Source organism: Pristis pectinata, chromosome 5, assembly GCF_009764475.1.
Source record: "Pristis pectinata isolate sPriPec2 chromosome 5, sPriPec2.1.pri, whole genome shotgun sequence".
NCBI classification, from domain to species: Eukaryota; Metazoa; Chordata; class Chondrichthyes; order Rhinopristiformes; family Pristidae; genus Pristis; species Pristis pectinata.
In genome coordinates, this window is record NC_067409.1 from 1,302,535 (window position 1) to 1,326,531 (window position 23,997).

Here is a 23,997-nt window from a genome sequence, read left to right on the forward strand (position 1 = left end):
TGTTGTCTATTGTCATTCAAATCTCTCCCCCACTGCCCTAAATCTATGTCCTCTTGTTTTATTCACCTGCAAGGGGAAAGTTTCCTACTGTCTACCCTATCTATGCCCCATATAATTTTGCATCCCTCCATCAGGCTCCCCTACCCTCACCACCACTGCCACCCCCCCCCCCCCAACTTCAAGGGAAACAAACCCAGACTGGAGTCTCTCCTCATTACGTCCTGCTGAGTCCCCACTGCACCCTCTCCAGTGCAGCCATGTCCTTCCTACCAGAGAAACAAAGGACTGCAGATGCTGGAATCTAGATGAAAAACACGACGATCCTGGAGGAGCTCAGCAGGCCAGGCAGCATCCGTGGAGAAAAACAGGCGGTCACCATTTCAGGTCAGGACCCTTCTTCAGGGCTGAAGATAGGAAAAGGGGAAGCCTGATATATAGGAGGGAAAAGCAGAGCAGTGATAGGTGGACAAAGAAGGGGAGGCGGGGTGGGCACAGGGTGGTGATAGGTAGATGCAGGTAAGAGATAGTGATGGACAGGTGTGGGGGAGGGGAGAGCAGATCCACCGGGGGACGGGTCAAAGGTAAGGAGAGAAAGGAAAAAAAGGGACTGCAAAAGATGGAAGATGAGGAGCTGTTCCTCCAGTTTATGCTTGGAATTCTCCCGGCAGTGGAGGAGGCCGAGGACTGACATATCAGTGATAGTGTGGGAGGGGGAGTTGAATTGACCGGCAACGGGGAGATGCAGATCGCGGTTATGGATGGAGCCCAGGTGTTCTGCGAAATAGTCACCTAGTCTGCGTTTGGTCTCAGCAATGTAGAGGAGGCCACACGTGGAGCACCAAATGCAGTCGATGATATTAAGGGAGGTGCAGGTGAGTCCCTGTCTCACCTGAAAGGACTGTTTGGGTCCCTGGATGGAGGTGGTATAGGGAAAGGTGTTGCAGCCATGGTGGGGGCAGTTCCCGGGGTGGGAGTGGGATGGGTGGGGGGGGAGGAGTGAACTCGGGATTTGCGGAGAGAGTGATCCCTGCAAAAGGCACAAAGGAGTGGGGATTACAGCCTTGATTAACCTCAATTACAGCTCCCACTGACACCCACAGTTGCCTCGATTACAGCTCCTCCCACCCTGTCTCCTGCAAAGATGCTGCCCTTTTTTCTCAATTTCTCTGCCTCCGCTGCATCTGCTCCCATGATGAGGCTTTCCACTCCAGGACATCCGAGATGTCCAACTTCTTTTCTAACAAGGCTTCCCCCGACTGTGGTCGAGAGAGCTTGCACCCGTATCTCTGCCATTTCCCACACCTCTGCTCTCACCCCCACCCCTCCCAGACCCAACAGGGATAGGGACCCCCTTGTCCTCACATTTCACCGCACCAGCCTACGTATCCAACACGTCATTCTCCGCCACTTCCGCCATCCCCAACGGGACCCCAGCACCAAGCATATCTTCCCCTCCCCACCCCTTTCTGCCTTTTGCAGGGACTGCTCTCTCCGTGACTCCCAAATTCACTCCTTTTTCCCCCTCCACCCATCCCACTCCCACCCCAGGGACTTTCCACTGCCCCCGCCATAGGTGCAACACCTGCCCCTACACCACCTCCATCCAGGGACCCAAACAGTCCTTTCAGGTGAGACAGAGATTCACCTCCACCTCCCTTAATATCATCTACTGCATTCGGTTCTCCAAGTGTGGCCTCCTCTACACTGGTGAGACCAAACGCAGACTAGGTGACCGTTTTGCAGAACACCTGCACTCCGTCAGTAACCGCGATCTGCATTTTCTGTTTTGGAACCTTGCAGCCTAATAGCATGAACGTTGAATTCTCCCAGTTTAAGTAATCCCCACCCCCCCTTCCCCACCCCCCCTACCCCACACCCCCTACCCCACACCCCCTACCCCCTCCCATGCTTCGCTTCCTTCCCTTTCCCCGCCCTCTCTCTCCTTACCTCTGACCCATCCCCCAGTGATCTCCTCTCCCCTCCTCCCCCACACCTGCCCATCACCATCTCTTACCTGCATCTACCTATCACCACCCTGTGCCCACCCCGCCTCCCCTCTTTTGTCCACCTATCACTGCTCTGCTTTTCCCTCCTATATATTGGGCTTCCCCTTTCCCTATCTTCAGTCCTGAAGAAGGGTCCGACCCGAAACGTTGACCGCCTGCTTTTCTCCACGGGTGCTGCCTGGCCTGCTGAGTTCCTCCAGCATCATCATGTTTTTCATGACCTTTCTCCAATGGATTTCCCACAAGCAGCTCTGTCCTGACTGCCCCTGATCAGTCCCCACATTTTCAAGTGCAGATTCATTCTGCTGCTCAGGATTCTTACCGATACCTTTCCCACCACTGATGATAGACTCGGAGCCCTGCAATTACCTGGCCTATCCCAGCTGCAGTTCTTGAATAAAAGTACCACATCTGCTCTCCTCCAGTCGTCCGACTCCTCACCTGTGGCCAAGCCAAGAAAGGTTTAAAAATCTTTGTCAGGGCCCCATCTTGCCTCCTGTAGGAGCCTGGGATGTATTTTACCAGGCCCTGGGCAATTATCCTCCTTTAGGCCTGCTGAGGTATTGAATATCTCCTCTTTAATCTTAACATGGTCTAGAATTTCATGCTGCCCCTCCCTGAATTCTCCAACGACAATGGGTTTGTCCTTGGTGATTGCAGCTGCAAAGTACTAACCAAGACCTCACCTACATCCCCCTGCCCTACAAACAGGTTGCCTGTTTGGTCCCTAATCAGCCCCACTCTTTCCCTGGTTACACTTCTGCTGTTAATATATTTAAAATACCTTGGGATTTTCCTTGATCTTAAGACAGTGATATTTCATAGCTCAGCTCATTTCTTTTTTAAGTACCTCCTACTCCATAAGGGACTCCCACAGCTTCTTTCCCACTTGTTCCTTTCTTTATCAAACCCTTCACATCCTTTGAGGTCTGGTGTTTCAGGACTTGCTGTCCTTATATCTGTGGGAACACATTGGCCGTCAGCTCTCACTGTTTATACTGTTAAAGGACTTCCTGTGTAAATTTACTTGCAAGTCTCTGCTCCCAGTTGATGTTTTGCCAGGTCCTGTGTAATGATGTTGAAGTTGGCGTATTGAATTGATACTGTTCCAGTTTCCTCCCACATCCCAGGTTGGTAGGTTGATTGGCTGCTGTTCATTGCCCCCTGGTGTGCTGTGGGTGGGTCTGAGGCTCTGGTGAAGTTGGTGGGGGACTGGGATAGATGGGATTATTTGGAGAGCTGGCATAGGCACAATGCACAGATCAGCCTCTGAAGCTGGGAAACAGTCCAAGGTGATCAGGGGCTGGAACGTGAGGCTTGAGGAAGGGTCTCCTTGTGCATACGAGAGTGCTGGGACAGGGGTAGGGAGGAATGGAACCAGGGGAGAACCCAACTGCTCCGGCACTATTAGAGACCGCATGGAAACTACCATTACGTCTCAGAGTGATAGGATGCAGAAACAGGCCTTTCGGCCCACTCTGCCCATGCTGGCAATCAAGCACCCACCTACACTAACCCCATTTACCAGCATTTGCTCTGCACACATCTTATCGCTCATTCGGATACTACTAAAGTGCTGTGAGAGTCTCTGCCTCCACTACGTCCTCAGGCAGTGCGTTCTCGGTTCCACCTACTCTCTGGGTGAAAACAAAATCCCTGTCAGATCTGCTCTCAACTCCTCACCCAAAATCTATGTCTTCTAGTGTTTGACACTATTATGGGGAAAATTTCATACTCTCTATTCAACTTATGCACCTCATAATGATGGATACCCCTATCAGGTCTCCCTCGGCCTCCTCTGTCCAACAAAACTACCCAGTCTCTCCTCGTAATTGGAATGTTCCATCCCAGGCAACGTCCTGGTGAATCTCCTCTGCAGCCTCTCCAGTGCAATCATGGGGAGTGTTGTGGAACCGAGGGACGTAAGACGTAGTACAAGGACGTAGTTCACTGAAAGCCACACCACAGGTAGACGGAGGTGAAGGAGGCATTTGGCGCACTGGCCTTCATCAGTAAGGCATTGAGTATAGGAGCTGGGATGTTATGTTGCAGTTGTACAGGATGTTGGTGAGACTGTACTTGGAGTGTGGAGTACAGTTATAAGAAACACATAATTAAATTGGAAAGAGTGCAGAGAAAATTTACAAGGATGCTGCCAGGACTTGAGGGCCTGAGTTATAGGAAGAATTTGGACAGGTTAGGACTTTAATCCTTGGAGCGTAAGAGATTGAAGGGTGATCTTATACAGGTGTATAAAATCATGAAGGGCATAGATTGGGTGAATGCACATAGTCTTTTTCCCAGGGCTGGGGAATCAAGAACTAGTGGGAACAGGTTTGAAAGGGGAGAGATTTAATAGGAACCTGAGGAACAATCTTTTTACACAGAGGGTGGTGGATATATGGAACTAGCTGCCAGAGGAAGTGGTTGAGGCAGGTACAATAATAACATTTATCTTTGATAAGTACATGGATAGGAGGGGTTTAGAGGGATATGGGCCAAATGCGGGCAAATGGCACTAGCTTGGTGGGCACCATGGTCAGCATGGACCAGTTGGGTGGAAAGGCCTGTTTTCGTGCTGTATAATTCCATGACTCTGTCCTTCCAATGATGTGGTGACCAGGACTGCATACAATACTCCAGCTGTGGCCTAATTAATTTTTTATACAGTTGTATCCCTGCTTTTATACGCCATGCCCCAGCTATGACTGCCAGCATCTATTTTATTGCAAAGAGTCCAGCTGGTAAGGTAGATGAGCTCAAGCCTTTAATTAACACGTGGAACTGTGATATTTTTCCTATCACTGAGACTTGGTTGAATGGTGGACAGGACTGGCAACTCGTTATTCCAGGGTGAAGAATTTTCACGTGAGACGGTGGGTATATAAGAAGAGGTGGTGTTGCACTGTTAGTCAAGAAATGCATTACTTCAGTACTGAGGGAGGATATTCAAGAAGGTTCCCTAAATGAGGCCACATGGGTAGAGATAAGGAACAAAAGATGGTGTCACTTTGCTGGGGGTGTATTACAGACCTCCCAACAGTTACCAGGAGGTGGAAGACAGATATGTTGGCAGATATCAGAGAGGTGCAACAAGAATTGGATTCCAGTCTGAGGGGATTTCAATCTCCAAGATATTAACTGGGATTGCCTCAGTGTAAAAAAAGCTCAGAGGGGCTGTAACTTTTGAGGTGTGTCCAGCAGAGGTTTTGTTGGCACAGTGTAGACAGATGAACAAGGGAAGGGGCGTTATGGGCCTTACCTTGGGGAATGTATCGTCAGGTGAGGGGAGGATCAGTGGGTGAGCATTTTGGAGACAGGAGACCATAACTCTGTATGTTTCAAAGTGACTATGAAAAAAGAATAGGGATGGACTAGGAATAAAGGTCTTAAATTGGAGGAAGGCCAATTTCATTAGAATAAGGGAGGACTGGCAAAGGTAGAATGGTTACAGATCAGTCTACATTGGCACAACGGGAAGCATTCAAAGGAAAAGCAGCAAGAGTTCAGTACCAACATGTCCCTGTCAGGGTGAAAGGCAGAGGGAACAAGTACAGGGAACCCTGGATGTTGAGGGATATCGGTGGTTGGATAAAGAGGAAAAGGGAAACATAGGACAGGTTCAGGGAACTAATGACGGGTAGTGCCAGATGTTTGGAGGGTGGCAAATGTTTTTCCTTTGTCCCTATTCCATTTCTTGAGCAACGCTGGGAATTACAGGCCAGTGAATCTTACTGCAGTGGTGGGCAAATTACTGGAGACGATTCATAGAGACAGGATTTCTGGGCATTTATAGAAGCATAGGCTGATTAGCGACAGTCAGCACGGCTTTGTGAGGGGCAGGTCGTGCCTCATAGCCTATTTGAATTCTTTGAGGATGTGACAAAGCACATTGATGAAGGTAGAGCAGTGGATGTGGTGTACATGGATTTTAGTAAGGTGTTTGATAAGATTCCTCATGGAAGGTTCATTCAGAAAGTCAGGAGCCATGGGATCCAGGGAAACTTGGCTGTGTAGATTCAGAATTGGCTCACCCATAGAAGACAGGGTGGTTGTAGATGGAGCGTATTCTGCCTGGAGGTCAGTAGCCAGCAGTGTTCCGCAGGGATCTGTTCTGGGACCCCTGCTCTTTGTGATTTTTCTAAATGACTTGGGTGAGGATATGGAAGGGTGGGTTAGTAAGTTTGCAGATGACACGAAGGTTGGTGGTGGTGTGGATAGTGTAGAAGGTTGCTGTAGGTTAGAACAGGGCATTGATAGGATGCAGAGCTGGGCTGAGAAGTGGCAGATGGAGTTCAATCCGGATAAGTGTGAAGTGATACACTTCAGGAGATTGAATTTGAAGGCAGAATACAAGGTTAATGACAGGACTCTTAGCAGTGTGGAGGAACAGAGGGATCTTGGGGTCCACATCCATAGATCCCTCAAGGTTGTTGCGCAGGTCGATAGGGTTGTTAAGAAGGCGTATGGTGCGTTGGCCTTCATTAGTTGGGGTACTGAGTTCAAGAGCCGCGAGGTAATGTTGCAGCTCTATAGAACTCTGCTTAGACCACACTTGGAGTATTGTGTTCAGTTCTGGTTGCCCCATTATAGGAAGGATGTGGAAGCTTTAGAGAGGGTGCAGAGGAGATTTACCAGGATGCTGCCTGGATTGGAGAGCATGTCTTATGAGGATAGGTTGAGTGAGCTGGGGCTCTTCTCTTTGGAGCAAAGGAGGATGAGAGGTGACTTGATAGAGGTGTACAAGATGATAAGAGGCATAGATTGAGTGGACAGAGACTTTTTCCCAGGGCGACAATGGCTAGCACAAGGGGGCATAATTTTAAGGTGATTGGAGGAAGTTACAGGGGGGATGTCTGGGGTAAGTTTTTTTTTCCACAGAGAGTGGTGGGTGTGTAGAACATACTGCCAGCTGAGGTTGGGGGGGCAGATACATTAGGGACATTTAAGAATGATTGAAAAATGGAGAGCTATGTGGGAGGGAAGGGTTAGATAGATCTTAGAGCAGGATAAAATGTCGGCACAACATTGTGGGCCGATGGGCCTGTACTGTGCTGTAATGTTCTAGGTTCACTTTCATATGTTCCAAGGAATAAAGACCTAGCCTGGCCAACCTCTCCCTATAACTCAGGCCTTCAATCCTGGCAACATCCTTTGGAGTATTGTGTGCAGTTCTGGTCCCCCACCTGTAGGATGGTTGTTCATCAACTGGGAAGGGTGCGGAAAATATTCACAAAGATTTTGTTGGAACTGGAGGGCTTGAGTTATAAGGAGAGATCGGATAGGCTGGGACTGTTTTCCCAGGAGTGAAGGAGGCTGAGTCATGAGGAGCATGGATAAGGTGAATGATCACTGTCTTTTTCATGGGGTCGAGTTGACTAAAACTAGGGGGTATTGGTTTCAGGGGAGAGGGGAAAGATTTAAAGGGGACCTGAGGGGCAAATTTTTCACATAGAGGGTGATGGGTGTATGGAACAAGCTGTCCGAGGAAGTGTTAGGGGTGAGTACAATTACAACACTTAAATGACATTCAGGTATAGGAAAGGAAGGGTTAAGAGGGATATGGCCCAATGCAGACAAATGGGATTTGCTCATTGCTGATTTTGTTGGCATGGACGATTTGAGGTGAAGGATTTCGTGCTGCGTGACTGTGTCCCAGTGAGGTAGAAGATAACAAATGTGGTCACCCTTTTCAAGATGGACAGCAAGAAAAATGCATGTAATTATAGACCTGTGAGCCTGGAGTCAGTGGTAGGAAGTTATTGGAGAAAGTTCTGAGGGACGGGATTAATGATCACTTGGAAGGGCAGGGATGAATCAGAGACAGCCAGCATGGCTTTGTCAAGGGAGGGTCCTGTCTGACCAATTTACATCTTTTTTGAAGAGGTAACAAAATGTATCAGTGAGAACAATACAGTAGATGTGGTTCACGTAGACTTCAGTGAGGCCTTTTGAGGTTCCACATGGGAGACTGGTCCAAAAGGTTAAGGCCCATGGGATCCAGGGCAAGTTGGTGAACTGGATCCAAAACTGGATTGACAATAGGGGACAGGGGTCATGGGGAAGGGGCATTTCTGTCCACAGGAATCAGTGCTGGGATCCATGCAGTTTGTGATATGTGAATGATTTGAATGTGGGTGTAGGGGGCATGATCCATAAATTGGCAGATAACGGGTGGAGTTGCTGGCAGCATGGCATATAGTCTGAGGGCACAGGGTGATCTCGATGTATTGGTAAAATGGCAGATGGAGTTTAATCCATGTAAGTGTGATGTGATGCATTTTGGGAGCACTAGTGAGGTGAGGACATACACCATGAATGGTCGGGTCCTAAGGAGTATCGATGAACAGAGGGACCTTGGTGCAAAGATCCTTGAAGGTGGTAGCACAGGTAGATGACATGGGTGAAAAGGCATGTGGGGTGGTGACCTTCATTAGCCAGGGTATTGAATACAAGAGCAGGGAGGTTATGCTCCAACTTGATAAAACCATGGTCAGACCACATCTGGAGTACTGCATGCAGTTCTGGTCACCACACTGCAGGAAGGATGTGACAGTGCTGGAGATGGTGCAGAGGAGGTTCACCAGGATGTTGCCTGGGATGGAGTGTTTCAGTTAAGAGGAGAGACTGGGTCTGTTCTCCCTGGAGTGGAGAAGGTGAAGTGGGGATGTGATTGAGTGAATCTTGTCCTGGTCATTACCAAGGCTATGTGTGGGCTTGGGGATGTGGTGTGTTGGGGTTGTCAGAATATCATGTCCTGTCATTACGGGTTTTGTGTGTGTTGTTTGGGGAGATGGTGTGTTGGTTTGGGTTTGTTGGTGTCTGGTGTCCTGGTCACTATTGGGTGTGGGTCAGTTTTGAGGGGTGTAGTGTGCCTGGTTTGGTGTGGGGGGGGGAGTGCGGTGTGTGTGGGACAGTGTGTCGGTTTGGGGGGGGGGGTGGGATTGTCCCTGAGTTTGGAGTTGTAGCCTGGTTTGGCGGGGGGGGGGGGGTGGTGGTGTGGAGGGGTGTCAGTTCGGGGGTTTGTCCCTGAGTTTGGGGGGTGTAGTGTGCCTGGTTTGGTGGGGGGAGGGGAGAGTGTGTCGGTTCGAGGGGTTGTCCCTGATTTTGGGGGTGTAGTGTGCCTGAGTTCAGGGGTATCCATGCCTAATCTCCTGACGTCACTCTCTCTGTGTTCACAGGGCCATCTCCGCTGCCGACTGAACCATGGCTCATCGCTCACAATGCTCGTCCTTCGGCGATGTGGACCGGGACCCCGGGCATGTCCCGCCCCACTACAAGGAGTACTACCGAATCGCCATCGATATCCTGGCGGAGGAGGGCATCGATGCCTACTACCAGTTCCTGGCTGCCGAGCAGGAGGTAGATTTCCTCAGCAGCACTGAGATCGAGCACATCAACAAGCACCTGAAGAAGCCCACCGTCCCCCTCGACAGCCTGGACTACACCCCGGCCACCTACGAGGACTCGGATTCCTCGGGCACATACTGGCCCGTGCACACGGACATCGCCGCCCCCGTTCTGGATCTGGGCTGGCCCAGCACCCACACCTTCAGGGGGCCGTCTGATGTCACCATCTTCGTTCACCCTCCCGCCCCCGACACCCTCAGCATCAAGGAGGAGGTGCGCCGTCTGATCCGCTCCGCCACACAGGTGAGGAGGTGCCTGCACTGACCCATCCTGGGACAGGGGAGCCCTGTCAAAGTTGAGTTTATTGTCATATGCATGGGTGCAATGAAAAACTTACCCGCAGCAGCATCACAGGCACAGAGCATCAGATAAGCAGCATTCACAAGAAAAACATAAATTATACACAACTTTTACAAGAAAGAACACAATTAGAACAAAAAAAAGGCCATTTTAGTGCAAAGTCGCATTACAGGAAGGATGTGGAGGCGTTGGAGAGGGTGCAGAGGAGATTTACCAGGATGCTGCCTGGATTAGAGCGTATTGAATATGAGGAAAGGCTTAAGGTGCTAGGGCTTTATTCACTGGAAAGGAGGAGGATGAGAGGAGACATGATAGAGGTATATAAAATATTGAGAGGAATAGATAGAGTAGACAGCCTGCGCCTCCTTCCCAGGGCACCAATGCTCAAGACGAGAGGTCATGGCTTTAAGGTTATGGGTGGGAGGTTCAGGGGAGATGTCAGGGGGAGGTTTTTCACCCAGAGTGTGGTTGGTGCATGGAATGCACTACCTGGGGTGGTGGTGGAGGCAGATACATTGGACAGGTTCAAGAGTTTGTTGGATAGGCACATGGAGGAGTGTGAGGTAGAGGGATATGCGGGAGGAAAGGGTTAGATAGTGTGAGGGTGGTTTGATGGATGGCACAACATGGTGGGCCGAAGGGCCTGTTTTGTGCTATATGGTTCTATGGTCCTAGTGTTGCTAAACTGTAGTGGTGATTAGGGTTGTGCCGCTTGGTTCAAGAACCGAATGGTTGAAGGGAAGTAGCTGTTCCTGAACCTGGTGGTGTGGGGCTTCAGGCTTCTGTACCTCCTGCCTGATGGGAGCTGTGAGAAGATGGCACGGCCCGGACGGTGGGGATCTTTGGTGATGGATGTTGCCTTCTTGATAAGCAGCTATTACCGTTCATAGATACCACCGATGGTGGGGAGGGACGTGCCCGTGATGTATCGGGCTGAATCCACTACTCTCTGCAGCTTCTTACATTCCTGCACATTGGAATTACTGTACCAGACCCTGATGCAACCAGTCAGGATACTTTCAACAGTACATCTGTAGAAGTTTGTCAGAGTGTTCGGTGACGTCGACCCTCCCTCTGACCTACACCCTGATGGCTAATGGAACCTCGACATCCTGACCCCTGACCTTCCACTTCAGGGCAAGTGACAGGGAATCCTCCATCCTTGTCTCTCCACCCACCACCCCCCCCCCCCCCCACCACCATCTTCCTGACATCTGTCCCATCCTGTAAAATTGGTAAATTAGATTGGGTAATTGGTTTATTATTGTCACGTGATGAAATGATCTGTATGCATGCCATCCATCCAGGCAGTACAAGGGAAAACAATAACAGGATGCAGAATAAAGTGTCACAGTTACAGAGAAAGTGCAGTGCAGGCCGACAATAAGGTGCAAGGGCCATAGAATCCTACAGCATGGGAACAGGCCCTTTGGCTCAAGTGGTCCCTGCCCACCATGATTCCCATCCAAGCCAGTCCCCTCTGCCCGCGTTTGGCCGATATCCTTCTAAACCATTCCTATCCATGAACCTGTCCCAGTACCTTTTAAATGTTGTTAATGTACCTACCTCACCACTTCCTCTGGCAGCTCGTTCCATGTATTGGCCACCCTCTGGATGACAAAGTTGCCCCTCATTTCCTATTAAATCTCACCTTAAACCTATGCCCTCTAGTTCTTGATTCCCCAACCCTGGGGAAAAAAGACATGTGCTTTAACCCTATCTCTGCCCGTCGTGATTTTATACACCTCTATAAGATCACCCCTCATTCTCCTATGCTCCATTGAATAGAGTTCCATTCTGCTCAATCTCTCTCCATAACCAGTCCCTCGAGTCCCCGGCAACATCCTCCTAAATCTCCTCTGCACTTTTTCCAGCTTAATGGCATCTTTCCTGCAGAAGGGTGACCAAAACTGAACACAATATTCCAAATGTGGCTTCACCAACATCTTGTACAACTGTAACATAACATCCCAGAGTCTATACTCAATGCCCTGACTGATGAAGGCCAGCGTACTAAAAGCAGCCTTTACCACCCTGTTTGCCATAATTTTTTAAAAATTTTATTTACGGCGTGGTAACAGGCCCTTCTGGCCCTATGAGTCTGCGCCGCCCATTTTAAACCCAAATTAACCTACCCGTACGTCTTTGCAATGTGGGGGGAAACTGGAGCACCCAGAGGAAACCCATGTAGACACAGGGAGAACGTACAAACTCCTTACAGACAGCGACGGGAATCGAACCCCAATCACTGGCGCTGTAATAGTGTCGCACTAACCGCTACGCTATTGTGCCATGAGGTAGATTGTGAGGTCAAGAGTCCATCTTGTCGTGCAGGAGGTTTTATACAGTGGGAGCTGTCCTTGAGCCTGGTGGTACGTGCTTTTAGGTGCTTGTATATTCTACCCAATGGGAGGGGGGAGAAGAGACAATGTCCAGGTGGGAGGGATCTTTGATTATGTTGGCTGCCTCACTGAAGCAGCGAGAAGGTCTGACTGAACCTCGAGCCTCAGTGACGTGCTCTCTCCCTACTCTGAGCTCAACCTTTCCATCCTTGTTTTCAAAGGGCTCTGTTTTTTGCTCTGCCTGTGCCCTGGGAATATCCCATGGCCCTCTGGCCCTGGCCGATTTTAATCTCCCCAATGGGGGTCATGGTTTATTATTGTCACTTGTACTGAGATACAGTGAAAAGCTTTGCAGACAGATCATTCCCTACATAAGTACATCGAACTGGTGCAAAAAGGAAAACAATGCAGAATGTAGTGTTGCAGTTATAGAGAAAGTGCAGTCCAGGCAGACAAAGGCTATGCCTTCAGCTCCTGGGCCCCAAGCTCAAAGTTGTGTCATGAACCAATGGCCCAGACTTTGCCCCTCTCCATTCGAGACTTCACATCCTGAGAAGCAGCTTGTTTGGGGCAGGGAGGTGCATTTTCCTTTTGAAGTTGGTCTGTTCTCCGTCTCCCCACCATGTCCAATAAGGAGAAGTTGGACAAGTTGTTTTCTCTGGAGCAGTGGAGGATGAGGGGGAAGCTGATGGAAGTTTACAAGACTATGAGAAGCGTAGATAGAGTGGACAGCCGGCATCTTTTCATCAGGGTGGAAATGTCTAATAGAGGACAAGCATTTAAGTTAAGGGGAAAGTTCAAAGGAGATGTGTGGGGCAAGTTTTTGTTTTACACAGAGTGTAGTGGGTGCCTGGAGTGTGCTGCCAGGGGTAGTGCTGGAGGCAAATGTGATAGGCATATGAATGTGCAGAGAATGGAGGGATATGGACCATATGCAGCCAGAAGGGAACAGGTCTCATTAGGTTAATTAGTTTGGCATCACGGAAACCAGCGTCCCCTCCATGGACTCTGTCGACACTTCTTGCTGCCTCAGTGAAGCAGCCGACATAATCAAAGACCCCACCCACCCCGGACATTCTCTCTTCTCCCCTCTCCCATCAGGCGGAAGATACAAAAGCCTGAAAGCACGTACCACCAGGCTCAAGGACAGCTTCTATCCTGCTGTTCTATGACTATTGAACAGTTCCCTCGTACAATATGATGGATTCTTGACCTTACAATCTACCTCGTTATGACCTTGAACCTCACTGTCTACCTGCACTGCACTTCCTCTGTAGCTGTGACACTTTATTCTGTTATTGTTTTACCTTGTACTACCTCAATGCACTGTGTAATGAATTGATCCGTACGAACGGTATGCAGGACAAGTTTTTCACTGCACCTCAGTACCAGTGATAATAATAAACCAATTCCAATTCCAACATCCGAAGGCCCACTTCGTGTGTTGTACTGTTCTGTGTTCTAACCCGGCACTGGCATTCGTAATTGTCCAGTCACTGGTGAACTGATGTAGACTCCTTCGGGAGGGGCAGTGTGTACAGGCCTGGTACACGGACTCTGGGGGAGGGGCAGTGTACACGGGCCAGTTACACGGACCCTGAAGGAGGGGCAGTGTCTGCAGGCCTGGTACATGGGCTGTTCGGGAGGGACAGTGTCTGCAGGCCTGGTACATGGGCTGTTCGGGAGGGACAGTGTACACGGGCTTGGTACACAGACCCTGGGGGAGGGGCAATGTACTCACGTCTGGTATATGGACCCTGGAGGAGGGGCAGTGTGTGCAGGCCTGGTACCCGAACCCTGAAGGAGGGGCAGTGTGTGCAGGCCTGGTACATGGGCTGTTCGGGAGGGACAGTGTACACGGGCTTGGTACACGGACCCTGAAGGAGGGGCAGTGTGTGCAGGCCTGGTACATGGACGCTGGGGGAGGGGCAGTGTGTGCAGGCCTGGTACATGGACCCTGAAGGAGGGGCAGTGTGTGCAGGCCTGGTACATGGACCCTGGGGGAGGGGCAGTGTGTGCAGGCCTGGTACACGGACCCCTCGAGAGGTGTTCTGGCTCTGTGTTATGGTACACCATCCGCGTTAACCCTTCAGTGCTGCTCCCACTGAGGCCCTGATGCATTGCTCTGCACGTTTGTCCCTGCAGGTTATTGCGATTGTGATGGACATTTTCACCGACATCGACCTGTTTGATGAGGTGTTGGAGGCTGCCAGCCGTGGGATCCCTGTCTACCTCCTCCTGGATGAAATGTTCTCTCACCACTTCCTCGACATGGTCAAGAAGTGCCAAGTGAACCTGGGTCATGTGCACGTAAGATCCACTGTCCTTCTGTTCATGGCTGGGCTCGCGAGGCGATCCTTCCCAGGGTCGGCCCGGTGACCAGGGTGTCAGCTGGTTCCTGTGGAGTCTCTGGGGGCAGGGCTGGTGACCCATCTCCATACCTCTACCCCTCTACTGATCCAGTGATGGGGCAGTGTTCCATCAGTGCCTTGCACTAGGGTCATAGAGTTAGCCAGCACAGAAAGAGGCCAACTCGTCCATTCTGACCAAGGTGCCTCTCTACGCTAATCCAATTTGCCTGCATTTGGCCCATATCCCTCTAAACCGTTCCTATCCATGTACCTGTCCAAATATCATTAAATATTGTCATTGTAGCCCCCTCTGCCACTTCCTCTGGCAGCTCGTTCCATGTACCCACCACCCTCTGTGTGGGGGGAAAAAAGTTGCCCCTCGGGTCTCTTTTAAATCTGTCCCCTCTCACCTTAACCCTCTGCCCTTCAGTTTTATACACCCCTACCCTGGGAAAAGACTAGCCGTTCACCTCATCTATCTCTTGTGATTTACTATTGATCGACACTGGATTCCGGTTTTTAATTACTTGCTCTCTGGGATCTTGACGGGGCCAGCATTTATTGCCCCTGAGAGCATGGGGATGAGCTGCCTTTAATTCTGATTCATCTGGGCTTACTGAACCACCTCAGAGGGCAGTACTGGCTGAGCCAATAGCACATTGGGTCTGGAGTCACATGTAGTCCAGGCTGGGTAAGTAGGGCAGACTCCCAGCCCCCTGGGCCATGTACGAAAGGTTCATAGTTGCCATTACCAACCTCAGAGTTCTCTGTAAACGTTACAGATAACGTAATTAAATACAAGTCCACAGCTGTCGTGGAGGGATGGCACACTGGGTACAGGCACTGCCTCACAGCTCCAGTGACCCGGGACATTGTCTGCAAGGCCTTTGACAAGGTCCAGCGTGGTAGGCGGGTCCGGAAGGTTAGAGCACATGGGATCCTGGGTGAACCAGGTATTGCACAGTAAAGAGCAAGGCCCTAAGGAGTGTTGTAGAACAGAGAGACCAAGGGGTACAGGTACATAGTTCCCTGAAAGTGGCGACACAGGGTGGTGAAAAAGGCACTTGGCGTGCTTGCCTTCTGCTGAGGCATTTGGTGTGAGAGTTGGAATGTAACGTTACAGCTGTACAAGATGTTAGTGAAACTGAACTTGGGGAATTGTTGCGGTTCTGGTTGCCAACAACAAGAAGGGTGTGATTAAGCTAGAGAGGGTGCAGAAAAAGGTTTACAGGAACGTTGCATCGACTGGAAGCCTTGAGTTACGAGGAGAGATTGGATGGGCTGGATTCGCCAGAAGATTGGATTCACCACCATCCAGGCCCCTAAACAGTCCTTCCAGGTGAGGCAGTTCTTCACCTGTGAATCCGTTGGTGTCATTTATTGTATCTGGTGCTCCTGGTGCAGCCTCCTCTACATCAGTGAGACCCGACGCAGATTGGGGGGTTGCTTCATCGAGCATCTTCCCTCCATCTGCTGGAGCAGCCAGGATCTCCTGGTAGCCAGCCATTTTAATTCCACTTACTATTCCCACACTAGCAGGTCTGTCCATGGCCTCCTCCATTGCCAAGTTCAGACTAGACGCAGATTAGAAGAACAGCACCTCGTATTCCGCCTTGGTAGTCTCCAACCTGATGGCCTCGACGTTGATTTCTCTAACTTGCGGTAACTACTACCCTCTGTCTATTTTTATCCCACTGGCCCCATCATCCCTCCTCTGTCCCCTTCCCCACCCTCTTGACCTGCTCATCACCCACACATCCCTCCCTCCAGTTCCCCTCCTCACCACCTTCCCTTTATTCCACGGTCCACTCTCCTCTCCTATCAGATTCCATCATCTTCTGTCCATTGTCACTTCCAGATATCACCTCCTAGCTTCTTGCATCATTCCCACTCTCCCCCCCCCCTCCCTCGTCTGCCTGTCACAACCCCCCCCCCAACTTGGATCCACCTATCACCTGCCAACTCTTGCTTCATACCCCCACTTTTTATACTGGCTTCTGCCCTCTTTCTATCCAGTCCAGATGAAGGGTCTTCACCTGAAACGTCAACTGTCCATTTCCCTCCACAGATGCAGCCTGACCTGCTGAGTTCCTCCAGCTCCTATGTGTGTTGCTTTGGATAGGCTGGGACTTTTCCCTGGAGCGTAGGAGGCTGAGGGGTGACTTGACAGAGGTTTATAAATCATGAGGGCTGTGGATAGGGTAGATAGTCTTTTTCCCTGGGTAGGGAGTCTAAAACAAGGGCTTAGGTTTAAGGGGAAAGGGGAGAGATTTCAAGGGGATCTGAGGGGAAAGTTTTTCCACACAGAGGCTAGTGGGGGATATGGAACGAGGTGGCAGAGGAAGCGGTAGAGGCGGGTACAGTTACAATGTTCATAAGACACTTGGACAGGTTCATGGCTAGGGAAGGTTTAGAGGGATATGGGCCAAACTCGGGCAGATGGGACTGGCTTAGATAGGTATCTTGGTTGGCATGGATGGGTGGGGCCGAAGGGCCTGTTTCTGTTCTGTGTAACTTGAATTGATTCTGACCTCGGGTCCTGTCTGTGTGGAGTTTGCATGTTCTCCCTGCGACTGCATGGGTTTCCCCCGGGTGCTCCAGTTTCCTCTCATATCCCAAACATGTGCAGGTTGATGGGTTAATTGGCTGCTGTAAATTGTCCCCCTAGTGTGTGGAGGCAGTTGATGGGAATGTGGGGAGAATAAAAAGGTGAGATTAATGTAGGATCCACGGGTTGGCAGAGACTTGGTGTATAGAATGGCCCGTCTGTGACCAGGCAGTGGGAAACAACTGTAGTCTGCCGAGTGATCAGGAATGCTGACATGCCCAGGAAGCATATACAAGAGGCCTTTCAGCCCATAGTGTCGATGTCAGCCCTTTGTAAGTGGTTTCACTCGGTTGCCCTTTGACCAACTCTACAAACCTGTCACCTTCACACCTGTGGCTTCTCCCTGGACCACCCTTCCTGTGCCATGGGAAACGATCCATCTCTCTGTCATATTACAGCTGTATAAAACTTTGGTCAGGCCACACATGGAACATTATGGGTAATTCAGGTCACTCCATTAGATATCTTTATTAGTCACATGTACATCGAAACACACAGTGAAATGCATCTTTTGCGTACAGTGTTTGGGGAGTAGCTCTAAGTGTCGCCACACTTCTGGCGCCAACATAGAATGCCCACAACTTCCTAACCCATACGTCTTTCAGAATGTGGGAGGAAACCGGAGCACCCGGAGGAAACCCACGCAGACACGGGGAGAACGTACAAACTCCTTACAGACAGTGGCCAGAATTGAACCTGGGTCACTGGCGCTGTAAAAGCGTTATGTTAACTGCTAAACTACCAAGGATGTGGAGGCTTTGGAGAGGGTGTAGAAGAGGTTCACCAGGATGTTGCCTGGATTAGAGGGTATGAGCTATAAGGAGAGGTTGGACAAACTTGGGTTGTTTTCTCTGGAGTGGTGGAGGCTGAGGGGAGACCTGATAGAGGTTTATGTGGTTATGAGGCATAGATAAGGTAGAGAGAGTCTCTTTCGCAGGTTAGAAATGTCAAATACTAGAGGGCATGCCTTTAAGTTGACAGGAGGAAAGGTTTTTACACAGAGTGGTAGGTTCCGGAATGCGCTGCCAGGGGTGGTGGTGAACGCTGATACAATAAGTGGCATTTAAGAGGGCTGAAGGCCCTGTCCCTGTGCCGTGCTGTTCTATGTTCTAAGAGGCATTTAGACAGACACATGAACTTGCAAGGAATGGATCATGTGTGGATCATGTGCAGGAAAGTTGTGGGCGCCGGAAATGTGGCGACACTTGCGGGCTGCCCCCAGAACACTCTACGCAAAAAGATGCATCTCACTGTGTGTTTCGATGTACGTGTGACTAATAAAGATACCTTATCTTAGATGGGATTAGTTTCATTTGGCATTATGGTGGGCACAAACACTGTGGGCTGAAGGGCCTGTGCCTGTGCCGTACTGTTCTATGTTCTGTCAATACCCCCAGTAATTTTGAACCCCTTTACACTGAAGCGGCGACCCCAATCTTTGGCAGTCTGCACCCTGCACCGTACCACTGCAGTCCTTGTTCCCCTGGAGGGGGCCTGTGATTCTTCACACCCCTCACAAGGCTCTACTTCCCTTCCTAAGGCAGAGTCCAGCTGCAGTTGGGCACGGTTCTCCTGTGTGTGAAGCCTAGGAAGCTGCTTGCCTATAAACATCTTCAGTAACCTGCCCTGCAGCTTTCAATGATGTGTACGTACACTCGCCCTGTTGTCTGTCTCCCTGCACCTGACGAAACTGCAAGCACTCATTGTATTTCCTTCCCTCACGCTTCCCAGTAATGTGACAGAAACACTGGCGTTGTGATCTTGAAACTGGGCTGGAAGCCCCTGAGCGAAACTGTGTGAGATTGAAATAGTTTGGACGGGCCAGGGAGGAGTGGGGAGCTGATCCATGATACTGCAGAGGGAGTGTCGCTGAGGGACAGGCATTCCGTAACAATGGGGCCAGTGTAAGGGTGAGGGAGGGAGCTGTACATAATGGCTAAAGGGTGTGAGGTGAGAGCTACAGAGAGATTAAACCAGGCAGAGAACTTCCCCCGATTCATTGCTGAAGTTAGCTGGGCTTTTGATTAGTTTCTTCAGCTCCCACGGGTAACCAATGGGAAGCCCAGCTGTGTCAGGTGGGAGAGGGTGACCCTGTACGGCAGCTGCTGCTGTAGTGGGATGGGCTAGGTCCAGGGGAGGGGGCTGCTGAACTGTGGCTGTCAGCAGAGGGGAGGAGAGCCTGTGTGAGGCAGCTCCATGTCACAGGTGGAGGGCGAAGGGACAGGTGGGTGCTGCAAGCTGCAGGGACACAGACAGCAGCCCCACCCCTGGGGCAGTTCCCACAGGTCAGGTGTCTGGAACAGCCCGAACCAGTCAACAAGCACCAGGGAGATTACGTGGCGAGGGAACATTGGTTCATCCTGAGGCCAACACGGCTCGCCAACGAGGACAGAGCGCAGCACCGGGGGTGTAGTTCAAAGGGTGCGGTGTCAATGGGGCATCGTCAGGGGCCCCAGGAAATGGAGGCTCTCCCCTGGGGAGAGGGTTTGGATCATCTTCCCACGCTGAGATGCTGGTTATGACATCACCACAGTTGGACCCATATTTGGCAGGAAGACTGCCCTCTGACAGCCAGCTGTGGGGGTCAGACAGCCACCACCACCATTCACTGGCAGTCTGAACTCACCAACAGCCCAGGGCTGGTTCACAGTACCAGCTGAGTGATCTGCCACCTTGTGTTTCCCCAGCTGCTAACGGTGCCAGTGATTGGATCCTTAAAGGGACCAGGACTGGCAGCATCTGGTGATGGCGTGTGTCAATCACGGGGCGTGTAGTGAAGGAATACTCTGAGCTGGTCACATCTGGAGAAGAATCTGGGGTTACCTCAGTCTCTCCTCCCCCTACCAACGTCAACAGAAGGGAGGGATATGGACTGTGTGCAGGCAGAAGGGATTGGTTTAATTTGGCATCGTGGTTGGCACAGACATTATGGACCGAAGGGCCTGTTCCTGTGCTGTTCTGTGACACAGTGTCATTCACTCCCCCTGTCTGACTGCTGAGCTGCTGTGGGTGGGGCAGTGCAGGTGTGTGTTGTGTGGGGGCAGGTGCAGATGTGTGCGGGGCAGTTGCAGATGCACAGGGCAGTTGTAGGCTGGGTGGTACAATCATTGTCGCTGTATTTTCCAGAGGGAGGTGGTGATTGGTTGAAGGGCAGCCAATGGGTAACGTGAGTGGTTATGTCTGGCCGTCGGCTGTGATTGGATGGCGTTGGATGGAGAAGGATGTGCGATCCCACGCAGCTGGGCACAGGAGGGATTTGAGGGAGTGGAATCGCTGCCCGAGGAGGGGGTGAGGGGTGTGAGAAGGGTGAGGAAGTGCTTCTGGGTCAGGCTGTGCTGGGCAGTCACTCCTCACCCACCTCTGGACCTTCAGCTGGGCACCCTTGAGAATGAGGAGTCAGTCGCTCAGCAGAATTGTCTTCACCCAGAGGGTGGGAATCTCTGGAATTTCTCCCTCCTCACCCCTTTCCCCTCACCCTCCTCTCGCCCCTTGCCCCCCTTCAGTGGGGTACCAGCTCTCCCGACCTCTGAGCTGCCTGGGACACTGCTCCAGGGCGTGAGGCTGTCTGCTGCCGGTGCAGGGAGTTTGCTGCTGTTTGCAGACCATTCCTGGGAGTGAGTCATCCCTACTGACATTCCACAGGGAGTCTGCAAATATTAACAGGCATTTCCATGATTGTGGAGACATTTCCGGCACTCCCCAGGGATTCTTCTGCAGAACCCTCGGGCAGAATTTCCACGAGCACCAGAGTTGCACGGTCCCAGAACCAGGCCCTTGGCCCACAGTGCCCCTGCTGCCCACACTTGGCAGGGGAATGGGAGGGCTTGGTGTTGGGAACCTGTGGAGACTTTGCCCCAGGTGCCTGCAGCCTCCCACAGTGAGATCAGCAGGAACTGTGTAAACACCGACACTTCTACCCCACCCCAGGGTTTGCGTGTGGAATCAGTCCGCCTGACTCGGTGTGAGCACAGAACAGGCCTTGCAGGGGTTGGAGTGAACCACAGACCCCACCGTCAGACCGTGCCACTGTCAAGCCTTGCTGACATTATTGGTATTAACAATGCGTTACTGCGGTCAGAATTCCCACCAGTCGGAGTTCCCGCTGGCTCCAGTCAATGCTGATCGGAGCTCCCCCCAGGCAGAGACTCGCACTTGGAGTATTGTGTACGTTTTAGTCACCCTGTTATAGGAAAGATGTTATTAAACTAGAAAGTGTGCAGAAAAGATTTCCCAGGATGTTGCCGGGACTCGGCGGCCTGAGTTACAGGGAGAGGTTGTGAGGACTGGGACTTTATTCCCTGGAATGTAGGAGATTGAGAGGTAACCTGATAGAGGTGTGTAAGATCAGGAGGAGCTTAGTCAGGGTGAAAGCACATTGTCTTTTTCCCAGGGAGGGGGTACTAAAAACAAGAGGGCATAGGTTTAAGATCAGAGGCGAGAGATTTAAAAGGGACATCAGGGGCAGCTTCTTCACACAGAGGGTGGTGAGTATTTGGAACGAGCTGCCAGAAACAGTGGTTGAGGTGGGAACATTAGCAATGTTTAAAAGCCATCCAGATAAGTCTATGAATAGGAGGGGTTTAGAGAGCTATGGGCCAAACGCGTGCAGATGGGACAAGCTTGCTGGACCACATTGTCGGCATGGACGAGTTGGGCCGAGGGGCCTGTTTCCGTGCTGTATGACTCTATGAATCTGCAGTGTTTCAGTAATTGGAAACCCAGGAGCAGGAGCTGGCCATTCGGCCCCTCAAATCTGCTGTCCTATTCAGTCCCCACAGCGGGCATTCTCCTACCGCCTCGTTCCTGATCTCCCCATGCCCCTGGATGCCGATCCCATCCGTGTGGTGGATGCACAGCCGGGACCCAGCCCGTGCCTGGGGTTCCCACTGGTCCCTGCCTGTCACTCCGAGCATGACCCGTGAATTCCCACCCTCCAGAATGGGACAGAAATGGAGGGAGGTGGACAACACTGAGAATTGAGTGGGAGAGGGGAGGAGGATTGAGTGGGAGAGGGGAGGAGGGAAGGGGGGAGGTGCTCATCATCCCACACTGTGGGAAGGAGTTACAATTGAAGTGTGTGTCAGCAGAGGGGGGCTGCCCAGCCGCTCACCTTCACCACGTGATCGGTTACAGTTGAGTCATGGGCTGGTTAGAATGTATGACACCGGAGGCCATTTGGCCCCTTTTTCCTGCTCCCTCATTCGGTAGGTCATGGCTGACCTCAGCACCCCATATCCCCTGACTCCCTACATATCCATCAGCCCAGGTACAGTTCATAATGTTTAAAAGCTGTCTGGATAAGTACGTGGAAGGGTTTTGAGGGATTTGGGTCAAACACGGACAGATGGGATTGGCTTGGTGGGCACTGTGGTTGGGATGGACAAGTTGGGCGGAAGGGCCTGTTTCCCTGCTGCATTAACTCTGCCCCCATCTGTGGAGGAGGAAAGCCTCCCACTCCGACAGCATCACGGCCCAGGATGGAAGGGCTGGTTGGGTTGTCACCTGAAGGGACCCATGATGAGGATGAGTGACGATTCCAAAAACTCAGAATGTGAATGGGGCAAAGTGATTTAGAGCCATAGAGAGGCCCTGGGCAGAACCAGACCCTTTAGCCATGTCCATGCTGACCACCATGTACCTACATACAGCACTGGACAGGCCATTCGGCCCACAATGTTGTGCCAATCTTGATGCCAATTTATACTAAATGTCCTCCTGTGTATCATTCACATCCCTCCGCTCCCTTCATATTCATGTGTCTATCTAAAAGCTTCTTAAACTCCACCAAACTGTCTGCTTCCACTGCTACCCCTGGTGACTCATTCCAGGCACCCACCACTCTCTGCATAAAAAAAAATGCTCTTCACATCGCCTTTAAACTCCCCCAGCCCCCAACCTTAAAAGCGTGTCCTCTGGTGTTTGCCATTGCTACCCTGGGGAACAGATTCTGACCGTCTACACTATCTGTGCCTTACATAATTTTCAAAAATCTCTATCAGGTCTCACCTCAGCCTCCGACACTTTACGGAGAACAACCCAAGTTTGTCCAACCTTATAGCTCATACCCTCTAATCCAGGCAGCATCCTGGTGAACCTCTTCTGCACCCTCCCCACCCTTCTGTGATGGGGCGACCAGAACTGCACACGATACTCCAGGTGCGGTTTGACTAAAGTTTGATGCAGCTGCAGCATGACTTCCTGAACACCCTACCAATGAAGGCAAGCATGCCATATGCCTTCTTTACCACCTCATCCACCAGCATAGCCACTCTCAGTGAACTATGGACCTGCACCCCAAGATCCTTTTGTACCTCAATGCTATTAAGGGGCCTACCATTAACTGTGTACGTTCTTCTTTCATTTGACCTCCATACTAATCCACACTAATCCCATTTACCAGCATTTTATCTGCAACCTACTGTACCGTGGTGATTCAAGTTCACCACTGATCACAGGCTTCCAATCACAAAAACAACCCTCAATCCCACCTTCTGTTACTAACCCAATTTTGGATCCAATTTGCCAATTTACCGTGGATGCTGTGGGCCATTGCACCAGTGTTCCAGATGGGACCTTGTCAAAGGCCTTACTGAAGTCCATGTGAACCACATCTACCCCACTGCCCTCATCAGTAGATCTAATTTCCTCTTCAAATAAAACTCAGTTAAACAGACAGGATCTTTATTAATGACTTGGATGATGTGATTTTTATTAATGACTTGGATGAGGGGATAGAAGGGTGGGTTGGCAAGTTTGCAGATGACACAAAGGTTGGTGGTGTTGTGGATAGTGTAGAGGATTGTCGAAGATTGCAGAGGGACATTGATAGGATGCAGAGCTGGGCTGAGAAGTGGCAGATGGAGTTCAATCCGGAGAAGTGTGAGGTGGTACACTTTGGAAGGACACACTCCAAGGCAGAGTACAAAGTTAGTGGCAGGATTCTTGGTAGTGTGGAGGAGCAGAGGGATCTGGGGGTCCAT

At 51.0% G+C, this 23,997-nt stretch overlaps 1 protein-coding gene across 2 annotated transcripts in view; it reads left to right on the top strand.

Moving 5' to 3' along the window:
* The window catches only part of fam83hb (family with sequence similarity 83 member Hb), a 51,152-nt gene that overhangs the window by 13,523 nt on the left and 13,632 nt on the right, over positions 1–23,997 (top strand). The window contains exons 1-3 of one of the 2 annotated variants that reach the window (XM_052016463.1): positions 3,059–3,136; positions 9,188–9,659; positions 14,204–14,368. In XM_052016463.1, coding sequence (XP_051872423.1) covers positions 9,213–9,659; positions 14,204–14,368 — 612 coding nt within the window. In that variant the 5' untranslated portion in view covers positions 3,059–3,136; positions 9,188–9,212. Of the gene's footprint in view, positions 1–3,058; positions 3,137–9,187; positions 9,660–14,203; positions 14,369–23,997 lie in introns of those variants that run through there. The other variant, XM_052016462.1, reaches the window with a different exon arrangement.